We start from the raw sequence: 12,358 nt of genomic DNA, 5'->3' as shown, positions 1-12,358 counted from the left end.
GGTGGATCATGGGCATGGTTTTGAGTTAGGTGCCTCTTTGTGAATCAGCAGCTAATAGGCTCTGATACTGGCGCCTGAATTTAGGCATAGAAAACCCTGGCATAAATTGGGGACACCTAAATGTTAGGATGCTGAGAGCTGCCTAAGCACGCTTAGGTGACGTTGGGCGTGATTCTATAACGGGTGCCTAAGTTTTATAGAATCGGTGCTAATATCAGTACCTAACTTTAGGCGGACTTTACAGAATCAGGGCTAGACTGCTTTTGTTACAGATAATAAGTAATGTCTGACCTCTGAGAAAAAGTGAACATATGGACTCGGATATTTTGGCTTGTATTGTGCTGGAATTTTAAAGAAGAGACTACACATTATAAGAAGGATCATGTCAAGGGAAGGGTGCTGCTGAATGTACCCAATTAGTTTCACAGATCCAGGAAATTATTCTCTTTTCCAACATCCTCTTTGGCATTTAATTATTTTCTACCTTCCTTTGGAACTCTGCCTAGAAATGAGGCAGGGAGAAAAGTCTTTGAAAGAGTAAGGTTAGATTTTTCTACAACTGCCTCCTGACGTGCACAGATGGTAAACAGCAGCCAATTTATTTTCACAGTTGCGTTCATGGCCTTATTTAATTATGACTTATTTTCTTCCAACAGGATGCCCCAGATGCAATGATTGGTTGTTTGCACCAACATCCTGCCCAAAAGCAGGCTCTCTGCTGACTTTGTCAACGGCTCTTTTGGTCACAGTAAATGCACTGTTCAACATTTCCATTTGTTTTATTAATTTTTCAATCATGTTGATTATTCCATTATATTTTCACATGTCACAGTAACCCAGCAGCTCTGAGAATAGTTTCCAACATACCAGTAAGCTTCTAATCTGGTGTTTTTCAATGGCGGCCTCCAGAAACCACTTTGGCAGCCTCATTGTCTTTCTGGGTTTTTTAGTTCTGCTTCTCTGCCTATCTACCTAGGTTCAGGACAGAAAGGGAAAAGTAGATGGGGGGAGGAGTGCAAGCTTGAAGGGCATTTCTGAATAGACAAAAGAGAATGCATTTGGAAATGTTCACAACTGTCAAGGGTACACTCCAATGAAGTTTGAAGGTTGAATGTGGGGATTATAATATCATTGACAAACACTCGTCAGCAGTGTCAGAGCTCCACATGGGAAGGTATTTGATGGCTCTCCTTCAGCTCATTAGAAGTCAAAGTGGTCCCAGCTTAAAAATTAATGAAGACCACTGCTCTAATGAAGTATTTTTATATTTATACAGACTTAGTAGGAAGTTTAGAGCACAAGAACCACTAGACTTAATTCTCTGCCATTATTTGCTCTCCAAAACATATTTCTGTGTTTTAATATCATGTCACTTTTTATTGCGACTGTCCCCCATGTTAGACTCTCATTCTCTGATGTTATTCTAAAGTTATTCTTCTACTTCTGCTTCAATAGGAAATACACTTCTCCCTCCGTATTCGCGGTTTCAGCAATCACAGTTTCGATTATTCACGTTTTTTTGATTTCTGGCTCCTCCCACCCAAATTAGGTCATCCATGGTTGCAGAGAAAAATTTTTCCGTGTTTTTCCAAGCACCGATTCCCAGCGTGCACAGAGAAAATTGCAGATTTCCAGCCTCTTTACAAGAATCAGTCAAAAGAGACCAAGTCACATGCATCTTCCTCTCTCTTTCACTCTCCCCACCCACCCCCGGACCGGTATCTTTCTCTCCATGCTCCTATCGCGACCGAGGTCTGGCATATCTCGCTCATTCTCAAACCCCACTGGTTCTACCTTCAAACTTGTCTCTGAGGTTTGCAGCAGCGGCGGTAATTTGGTGACGGGATAATTGCGCGCCATACGCCAGCGCGCCGACAATCCAGTGCAGACAATTCGGCGGAAGACAGAAGCGCGCGGGGGAAAAAATCATTTTTAAAGAGCTCCGACTGGGGGTTTGGGGTGGCAACCCCACCACTTTATTGGTTAGTGTTCGCGCTGCCGTTGTGGGGGGGGGGGTGAAACCCCCCCACATTATAGAGAAAACGGAACTTTTCCCGAAAAAAATCAGAAAAAGTTCCGTTTTCGCTATAATGGAGGTTTCCAACCCCCCAAACCCCCCTCCAACAGCAGTGCGAACACTAACCAATAAAGTGGGGGGGTTGCCACCCCAAACCCCCCGTCGGAGCTCTTTAAAAATTACTTTATCCCCCGCGTGCTTCTGTTTTGCGCCGAATTGTCGGCGCTGGATTGTCAGCGTGCTGACGTCTTGCGCTCCACTGTCTTTGAACCTGGTAATTTACATGGGGTTGCCTACGGCAGACCCGCAGCTTTCCCTCCGCCGCATCCTGCCCCGCCGGAAACAGGAAGTTGAATCAAGAGGGGAGGCGGGACGCGGCACAGGGAAAGTGGTTGCATCAGAGGGGGTGGGAAAGGGAAAACTCCAGGGTTAGTTGTAGGTTTAGTGTCAACAGGCGACATCAAAGATAGGTTTGAATACGGGGAGCGGGGATGAAGTAAGGTTGGAATAAGGATGGGCTACCGGAACATGAGATTATTATTTGAGGTTTCACCAAATATGGAAGGGTTTAAAAAAAACAAACCACCAAAAACCCACGAATAACACATGAAAAAGTTATTTGCGGTTTTCCAGTATTCACGGTCGTTAATCCCCTCTCACTGTGAATACAGAGGAAGAAATGTATGCAATGATTCTGGATTATGAGCAGCTTAAAAGCATCCTAAACTATGTCAATTTCCAAAGGTACAAAATGCAAAACAGGAAGAATTTAACTTCCCCCACAAAAAAACCCTCTAAAGCACTAGATTGCCTGAGAATTTATTTATTTGGATTTATTAACCGCCTTTAATAAGAGATTCACCCAAGGAAGTATTCAGCAAGTATAATTCAACATATTAAACAGAATATCATGAAACAAAAGCACAGGATTAGTTTGGGGTGGGCATGTGGGGGGGAGGGGGGGGCTCCCTTCTAATGTTAAGGAAGCTAATGCTGAATTAAGTCTCCCTCCCCTAATCACCAACAGAAACATAAAAAATGAAGGCATATAAAGACCATATGGCCAACCAGTCTGCCCATCCATGCCTCCCTTCCTTTCCCTTAGAATTCCAACATATAATATAACTGCCTTATTCTCTGTCTCTCCTCCTCTCCCCAAAAATAAGCGGAAAAAGTGAAGGCAAGATGGGTTGTTGGGGTGTTTTTGTTTGCTGGATTAATTAAAAAATGAAGATCAGTAGGACTGGTCTGGAGACTTGATGATGGTGATGCCAGCTGCCATGTGGGACAGATTTAGCATTTGACTCATAAGAACATAAGAATAGCCTTACTGGGTCAGACCAATGATCCATCAAGCCCAGTAGGCTGTAGTACCTAGCCAAAACCAAAGGTGTAGCAATATTCCATGTTACCAATACAGGGCAAGCAGTGTCTTTCTCAATAACAGACTATGGACCTTTCCTCCAGGAACTTTTCCAAACCTTTCTTAAAACCAGCTACGCTATCCGCTCTTACCACACCTTCTGGCAACATGTTCCAGGGCTTAACTATTCTCTGAGTGAAAAAAAATGTCTTCATATTTGGTTTTAAAAGTATTTCCCTGTAACTTCATCGAGTGTCCCCTAGTCTGTAATTTTTGACGGAGTGAAAAATCGATCCACTTGTACCTGTTCTACTCCACTCAGGATTTTGTAGACTTCAATCATATCTCCCCTCAGCCGTCTCTTTTCCAAGCTGAAGAGCCCTAACCGTTTTAGTCTTTCCTCATACGAGAGGAGTTCCATCCCATTTACCATTTTGGTCACTCTTCTTTGAACCTTTTCTAGCACCACTATATCTTTCTTGGGTAATCTAGGGGTGAAGCACAAGTGGCATTCAAATCCCATACCCCAGTAGCAACATCTACTGATCAGATCTGCAATGGTTAGTTCAGAAGGGAGAGGGGTTAAAAACAGGGGAAATCTCAGGACAGTTGTGAATAAAGGGTCATGGCACTTTAGCCTCAGTTCAGGCTGGCTCCAATTGAGAAGGAAGCCCAGTGAAGTAGGAAGCAAAATTGTGGTCTCATTTGTTTTCACTGTATTCCGGCAGCATGTATCAGCTTACCTGCAGACACCATCAGCGGGCTGAAACGCACACATGTGCCTTCATCTTCAAGCTCGACTATATCCACCCCACTGGCTGGAATCTGAAGTGCCAGTTGTTCTCCCAACTTGAAGGAAACAAACAAAAAGAAAAGCATTAATGTGTTTGTTTTCCCGTACACAGGAGGTGGTTTAAAATCACAGAACTGGTTTTCTGAGATTAGCATGGGCTTTGTAATCATAATAAACTTCAGAATCATTTCATTTGAAATGAAGCAAGTTCTAAATTTATATGAAGACACACCTTCATGCTTATACAAAAACAATCCATTAGAGAGGCTGGATTATCCACCAGCCCATCTCCACCTGTACATTTAGAAGTCTTCAGGCCATCGACCCAGACACTCTCTCCATCGCTGTTTTGCCCCTCCTCTCTACCAATAAACGAGGCTGTCTCCTCCTATAACACCTCTCCTCTGTTCTAAATACCTTCGCTGCCCCTACTCCATGCTTTGTAAGGCACCCCAAAATCCAGCCCTGGCTAAACTCTACAATCCATGACTTGTGCTCCTGTGCCAGGTCCGCTGAATGGCTCGTTCAAATCCCATACTCATGCTGACTTTATTCATTTCAAATTCCTCCTGACCTCCTTCTACTCCACTCTCTCACTTGCTGAACAAGATTACTACACCTGTCTGAATGACTCTCTCAGCTCCAACCCTTGCCACCTCTTTGCCACACTGAACTTCTTATTCAAGGTCCCCCACTTCCAACCCCTCTGTCATTCTCACCCCCAGATATGGCTGAGTACTTCAATGATGCGATTCACAAAATTAATCTTGAGTTCTCAACCGAGCCACCTCCCCCAGTTCACTCAATTAACCTCCTCCCTTAGCTCTTGCCACTTTTATCTTCCTTTCCTGAAATTACTAAGGAGGAAGCTGCACATTTTCTTTCCTTCTCTAATCCCATCTCCACCCATCTATTTACCACTATTTCTCATATTGTCATCCCCTCTATCTGTTATATCCTCAACCTATCACTCTCCACTACAACAGTGCCCGACGCCTTCAAACATGCCCTTGTTACACCATTTCCTCAAAAAACCCTCGCTGGACCCTACCTTCCCTTCCAACTATCATTCTGTCTCCCTCCTCCCCTTCTTGAATGTGCTGTTCAACGCCATTGTCTTGACTTTCTTTCATCTCAAACTATCCTTGATCCGCTTCAAACGGGCTTTCACCCTCTTCATTCTACATAAACTACCTTTATAAAAGTCTCAATGGCCTGCCCTGGCCAACCTGAGGCCTCTTTTCTGTCCTCATCCTTCTTGATTTATCTGCAGCTTTTGACATGGTAAATCACCACCTACTCATCGATACGCTGTCCTTGCTTGGATTTCAGGACTCCGTTATCTCATGGTTTTCTCAATGCACCTTTAGCCTATACTGCCATCCTGCTATTGGTCAGGGCTCTATCCTGGGACCTGATCCACACAAAGTTAATCAAATAATTAATTAAATGAAGGAATGAATCTCAGAATTGCCACTCCAAGGATCATAATGGTATTATCTATATAAGGAATTGTGGCATGGGTATCTTTCATCGATCACCTTCATGTGCTAAAAATGACTTTCTTTGTCAGTTTAATAAATTTAATAAATTATCACTACTCAAACATTATTTAAATTTTTCTTTTTATTTTCAGGAAATTTTTTTTTGCCGATACCAATCAGCTTGTGCATATAACACCATAGAAAACACTATTTATAGTCTAAACAAGTGTTAACAGTTCTAGACATTCAGTGCTACAGAGTTCAATACTAGAGATATATAGCAAAGACTAAGTATGTAAAGATTAACATCTTATATAGTATAGAATCACAACCAGCTTTAGTAGTTGTAAGCATAAGCACTTATCTTTTGCTTTAACTTTGTGTCAAACGGCACTGTAAAGTCTGCCGCTATAGCCCCATTCAATGTATATCCGATGGGGACCTGTTTCACTGCTAACAAGCGGCTTCTTCAGGGTTTGCAGATTGGGCTACAATTTTAGCATTAACACACCATATGCTCTGTCCTGGGACCACTTCTTTTTTCCATCTACACTTCTTCCCTTGGCGCTCTAATTTCATCCCATGGCTTTCAGGATCACCTCTATGCCAATAACTCACAGATCTATCTCTCTACACCTGAAATCTCGGGTTTCAACCTGCTTGTCTGACATTGCTACCTGGATATCTCACGGCCATCTAAAATTAAACAAGCTCATCTTTCCACCTAAACTCGTCTCTCCTCTTCCCCATTCTCTATATCTGTGAACAACGCCCTCATCCTCCCTATCTCATTGGCTTGCTACCTCGGGATAATCTATGACTCATCTCTCTCCTTCTCTTCACATATCTAATCTAATCTAATCCTTAGGTTTGTATACCGCATCATCTCCATGTTCGTAGAGCTCGACGCGGTTTACAGTAGGAGAAATAGGAAGGAACTACAACAGAGGGTTAGAGGTAGAAGTGTGAAGAAAATTTAGAGGACTTGGGATGCCAAGATATAAGAGTTTCCTTGATTCCTAAGTTGGAGGGAGACTTACATTTTTTGAGAAAAGCCAGGTTTTCAGATGTTTGCGGAAAACTTGGAGAGAGCTCAAGTTCCAAAGAGGGGAGGTAAGGTTGTTCCAGAGCTCAGTGATTTTGAAGTGGAGAGAGGTCCCTAGCTTTCCTGTGTGGGAAATGCCTTTTAGCGAGGGGAAGGATAGTTTTAATTTGTGGGAGGATCTGGTGGTATTAGGGTTTGAGGAATTCCAAGAAAGAGGAATAAAGGAAGGGAGGATACCATATAGGATTTTGAAAGTTAAACAGCCAGGTGGATAAAGGGGAATCTATAGACATCATTTACCTTGACTTCCAAAAAGCCTTCGACAAGGTACCACACGAGAGACTGCTTAAGAAGATATGGAACCACGGGGTGCAAGGGGAGGTCCACCAATGGATCAAAAACTGGCTGGCAAACAGGAAGCAGAGGGTTGGTGTAAAGGGCCATTACTCAGGCTGGAAAGGGGTCACGAGCGGAGTTCCGCAGGGGTCAGTGCTAGGACCGCTCCTGTTCAATATCTACATAAACGATCTAGAGGCGGGAACCAAGTGTGAGGTCATTAAATTTGCAGATGACACCAAACTATACAGCAGGGCTCAAACCAGGGAAGACTGCGAAGATCTCCAAAAGGATCTAACGCAGCTGGAAAAGTGGGCCGAAAAATGGCAAATGAGCTTCAACATAGGAAAATGCAAGGTCATGCACGTGGGGAAAAAGAACCCAATGTTCACATACAGAATGGGGGGAACACCGCTAGGGGTCAGTAACCTGGAGAGAGACCTGGGAGTGATGGTAGACGCAACACTGAAGGCATCGGCGCAGTGCGCCACAGCCTCAAAGAAAGCAAACAGAATGTTGGATATCATTAAAAAGGGCATTACGACCAGGACAAAGGAAGTCATCATGCCGCTGTATCGTGCAATGGTGAGGCCGCATCTGGAGTACTGTGTCCAGTACTGGTCGCCGTACCTCAAGAAGGACATGGCAGTACTTGAGGGAGTACAGAGAAGAGCAACTAAACTGATAAAGGGAATGGAAAATCTCCCATATACCGACAGATTGAAGTAGTTGGGACTTTTCTCACTGGAAAAGCGGAGACTTAGAGGAGACATGATAGAAACCTTCAAGATCCTGAAGGGCATAGAAAAAGTAGACAGGGACAGATTTTTCAATTTAAGGGGCACCACAAGTACGAGGGGGCACTCGGAGAAATTAAAAGGGGACAGGTTTAGAACAAACGCTAGGAAGTTCTTTTTCACTCAGAGGGTGGTGGATACATGGAACGCGCTTCCAGAGGCTGTTGTAGACAAGAAAACATTAAATGGTTTCAAAGAAGGTTTGGATAGATTCCTAGAAGAAAAAGGGATTGAAGGGTATAGATAGGTATAGACCACTACTCAGGCAATGGGCCTGATGGGCCGCCGTGGGAGCGGACCGCTGGGCAGGATGGACCTATGGTCTGCCTCAGTGGAGGCAACTTATGTTCTTATGTTCTTAAACAGGCACATTTATAGTGGACATATCCAACAGACTGCCAAAAATTGTAATTTCTCTCTTTATAATATTGCTAAAATCAGTTCCTTCCTTTCCGACTGCACTGCTAAGACCCTCTTGCCTAGACTACTTCAACCTGCTTCTCACTGTCCTCCCGCTAAACCATCTTCTCTTCAATCTGTTCAGAATTCTGCTGCATACCTCAGATTCCACCAATGTCACTATGTCCACATTACCTCCCTCCTCAAGTCACTTCATTGGCTCTCTTATCTGACCTACAAGTGTATTCACTCTATAGCTCCTCAGTATCTCTCATCTCTCTCCACACTCCCTCTTCCACCCAGGCACTCCGCTCACTGGGTAAGTCTCTCTTATATGTACCCTTCTCCTCTATGGCCAACTCCAGACTCCATCCTTTCTACTTTGCTGCACCATATGGCTGGAACAAACTGCCTGCCTCAAGAGTCCCTGTATGTACGTCAAGCTCCATCTCTGGCAGTCTTCAAATCCAGACTCAAAGCCAACTTATTTGAAGCTGCTTTCAATTCCAAACTCCAACCCACCTGCTAAGCACTGATATCTCTCTTATCATCCCCTCTGTAATTCCCCCCACTTCAGCAGAGTGTATTGATGCACCTTCTTGTCCACTTTGTCTGTCTTGATTAGATTGTAAGCTCTTTTGAGCAGGAATTGTCTCTTCTGTGTTTTGATGTACAGCGCTGCGTAGGTCCAGTAACGCTATAGAAATGATTAGTAGTAGCACGGAATGCTGCTACTCTTTGAGATTCTGGAATCTCAAAGAACAATAACATTCCAGAACCCTGACTCATTACATCAGGCTCCGTCTCTGGCAGTCTTCAAATCCAGACTCAAAGTTCACTTCTTTGAAGCTGCTTTCGATTCCAAATTCCAACCCACCTGCTAAGCACCGATATCTCTCTTATCATTCCCTCTGTAATTCCCCCCACCTGAGCACTGTGTTTAGATGCACCTTCTTGTCCAATTTGTCTGTCTTGACTAGATTGTAAGCTCTTTTGAGCAGGGACTCTCCTATGTTGTGATATACAGCACTGTATATGTCTTGTAGCATTATATAAATGATTAGTACTACTAGTAGTAGTAAATTTAAATCCAAAATCATTCTCTTCTTGCAATTATAAAAAAAAAAAAAAAAAAAAAAGCAAGCAAAGCAAAGCACAGAAGTCTGGCAGTTTTCACATCATCATATAACTGGCAAGATACTTCCACTGTTGAGAATTCAGACTGATAATACTGCTCCATAGATTATAATTGGTTAAAAAAACCCAATAATGTAACAAATGTCAAATCTTACCCACTGATTAAAGGCATCACAAATCTCTCTCTGCATGCTTCTGTCTATGTCCTGGAAGACAGAAGTCTGTGCAGAATACTGTGTTTGATCTGTATAAAGAAACATGTATCACTCAGGATAAAACAGAATGGGCAAATTTTGATCAAATATGTCATTATTGCTTAAAATATAAATGTTTATCTAGCAACCATATATAAAAATAGAAGGGCTTCTCATTTATTATAAACTTAATACCCTGCTGACTGTTGAAAGTCACAGTGACTTACAAAAGAATGTCACAATGAAATATCAGCTGCAAAAGACACTGAGGCAGGCTGTGGAAGAAGTGAGGATTAGGTACTTACCTCGGTAATTTTTTTTCTAGTAAATAGGTACATCATTCCTGAACTCTTGGGTAGTCAATCTCTTCTCACAAAATTCTAGGTAGAGAGCCTCATTAGCATTTTCTTTGCTCTGCCTCCCATCACTCTGAGCTGTCCTGTAACTCCTCAGTTTGTATCAAAGCAAATGGTCAACCCTAGAGAGGCAACAAAAGATGGAGGAGTATGGGAATACTCCTCAAAAACAAGTCTATTCTGCTCATATCATATAACACAATACTTAGAACATGAACAATTGCAACAAATAAACATTTAATCATATAACGAGGTGGAACAAACTAGCCACCTATCCAAGTGCAACCTAAACTAATAGTGTTAGGGTTTTGAAAAATATCCCCTGAATACCATGAAAGAGCAGTGTCATCCTCTATTCTTGTCCTCACTGGAAAAAAGGAAAGAAACAAGAAAAACAGAATTCCCGGCTTGTCTGAGGTAGTAAGCAGGACACAGTGACAAAATTAATCACCGTTCCTGTCCCCACGGATAACCAGGGAAATAATCCCATGTCATTCTTTAGTGTCTATCTCAACCTCAGTCCTTCTACATTCTTCAATGCAAGGCTTGAGAGTTAGTGGTTGTGCCCAGTCATACTCTGATTCTACCCTCTCTCCTTAAAGAATGACATGGAGATGGTGAATTTTTATCACTGTGTCATTCTTTAATTAACATCTGACAAGGTGGGCTTCAGGAATAATGTGCCAATTTATTAGAAAGAAGATTACCAAGGTAATTACCTAATATTCCTTTCTATTGCAATAGGCATATCACTCCTAGAATTTAGGGTGGGATAGATGAGCCTGCTGAAAGTATGGACAATCTGAAGGCAGAGTCCAATTCGGCCACCACACCCAAACTGTAAAATTTTGTAAAAAGTATGGAGGGAGGACCATGTGGCTGCTCTGCAAATCTGCAAGTCTCCGCCCAAGAGGATGCTACTCCCCTAGCAGAATGTGCTTTTAAGAATACAGCGGTTGCTTTCCGCACCCAATAAAGGCTGACAAAATGGCCATTATGAATCCACTTTGAAATGGTTGTTTTAGAAGCCGATTGACCCTTACGGGTTGCACCTATCAGCACAAAGAGATGATCTAACAGTCGAAACACATTGATCACTTCCAGATAACAAAGCAGCACTCTGCGAACATTCTGCAATCTCAGAACTTTATTCCCCTTCTTGGATCTCAACGGCATGAAGGCAGGCAGCTAAACTTCCTGGTTGACATGAAGATGGGAAACCACTTTCAGCAAGAAAGAAGGTACCTTTTACTATTTATATTCTGTGTCTCCTACAATTCTATGCAGATTACAAATTATTCAGGTACTCAAGCATTATTCCCTAACTGTCCTGGTGGGCTCCCACTCTATCTAATGTACCTGGGGCAATGGGGATTAAGTGACTTGCCCAGGGTCACAAGGAGTAGTGCGGGATTCGAACCCACAACCTCAGAGTGCCAAAGCTGTAGCCTTAACTACTGCACCACACACTCCCAGTATCACTCCAGACTCCGATATTCTAAGAAATAATTTTCTGCATGAGAGGGCCTGCAGTTCTGACACCCGCTGAGCTGAAGTGACCACCACTAAAAATATTGTTTTAAACATGAGGTCCAACAATGATGCCTGCTCCAGGGGGCTAATTTGGAGCCACAGTTGCACCAGGACATCCTAGCCATTGTCTCCTGGATAATATCCATGACTGAAGAACCACGTTGCCTTCTTGTTGGCCGCTGATACCATCAAATCGAATGTCGGGCACCCCCAATGACTTGCAATGCTTTTGAACGCTTCTGGAGAGAGCATCCATTTTCCGGAATCTAGCCATCTTCTGACTGAGAAAATCTGCTTTCACATTGGCCATTCCTGCTACATATGCCATCGTGAGAGCCAGCAGGTAGATCTCTGTCCACAGAAACATTTGAGCTTCCAAGCGTAGAGCAGCACTCTTAATGCCCCTCTACTAATTGACATAAACTACTGCCATTGCATTATCTGAGAAACTCGCACATCTTTGTTTTGGACAGAGAGAGAAAGGAAGACGTTGCAGATGGCAATACATAGGGGTGGAAGAGAAAGGAAGAAATGCCGTGCAGTGGTGGGGAGGGGAAAAAAGAGTGTACTTTGTGTACTTTAATTTTGTGGTTACAATTGTGTATTATTAATACTATATATTGTGTGTATATGAAAAATGAATGGAAGAAATTGGTGTTTACAATTACCGGGGTAGTACTATTATTATGGGGGTGAGGTATGGGGAGGAGCTTGGGCAGATCTGGGGCGGGGTCTAGGGTGGAGCTTTTGGGCTCCCCCCCCCCCAAAAAAAAAAAGCGTTCCGCTACCTATGCAATCCTACAAGTTGCTGACTATCATGGTAAATGAATAATGCTCCTTTTGAAACATCTTGCAAGGATCACTATTCCAGGAATATCACATAGTAACATAGTAGATTACGGCA

General features: G+C 43.0%; 1 protein-coding gene across 1 annotated transcript in view; it reads right to left on the bottom strand.

Moving 5' to 3' along the window:
- PDXDC1 (pyridoxal dependent decarboxylase domain containing 1) overlaps positions 1–12,358 on the bottom strand; it is a 91,084-nt gene that overhangs the window by 20,928 nt on the left and 57,798 nt on the right. Inside the window, exons 15-16 of the mRNA XM_033914308.1 lie at positions 9,527–9,615; positions 4,124–4,229 (exon numbers count right to left, since the gene is read on the bottom strand). Coding sequence (XP_033770199.1) covers positions 4,124–4,229; positions 9,527–9,615 — 195 coding nt within the window. The remainder of the gene's footprint in view (positions 1–4,123; positions 4,230–9,526; positions 9,616–12,358) is intronic.

Source organism: Geotrypetes seraphini, chromosome 11 (assembly GCF_902459505.1).
Source record: "Geotrypetes seraphini chromosome 11, aGeoSer1.1, whole genome shotgun sequence".
Classification (NCBI taxonomy): Eukaryota; Metazoa; Chordata; class Amphibia; order Gymnophiona; family Dermophiidae; genus Geotrypetes; species Geotrypetes seraphini.
This window is presented reverse-complemented; position numbering and strand designations above follow the sequence as displayed.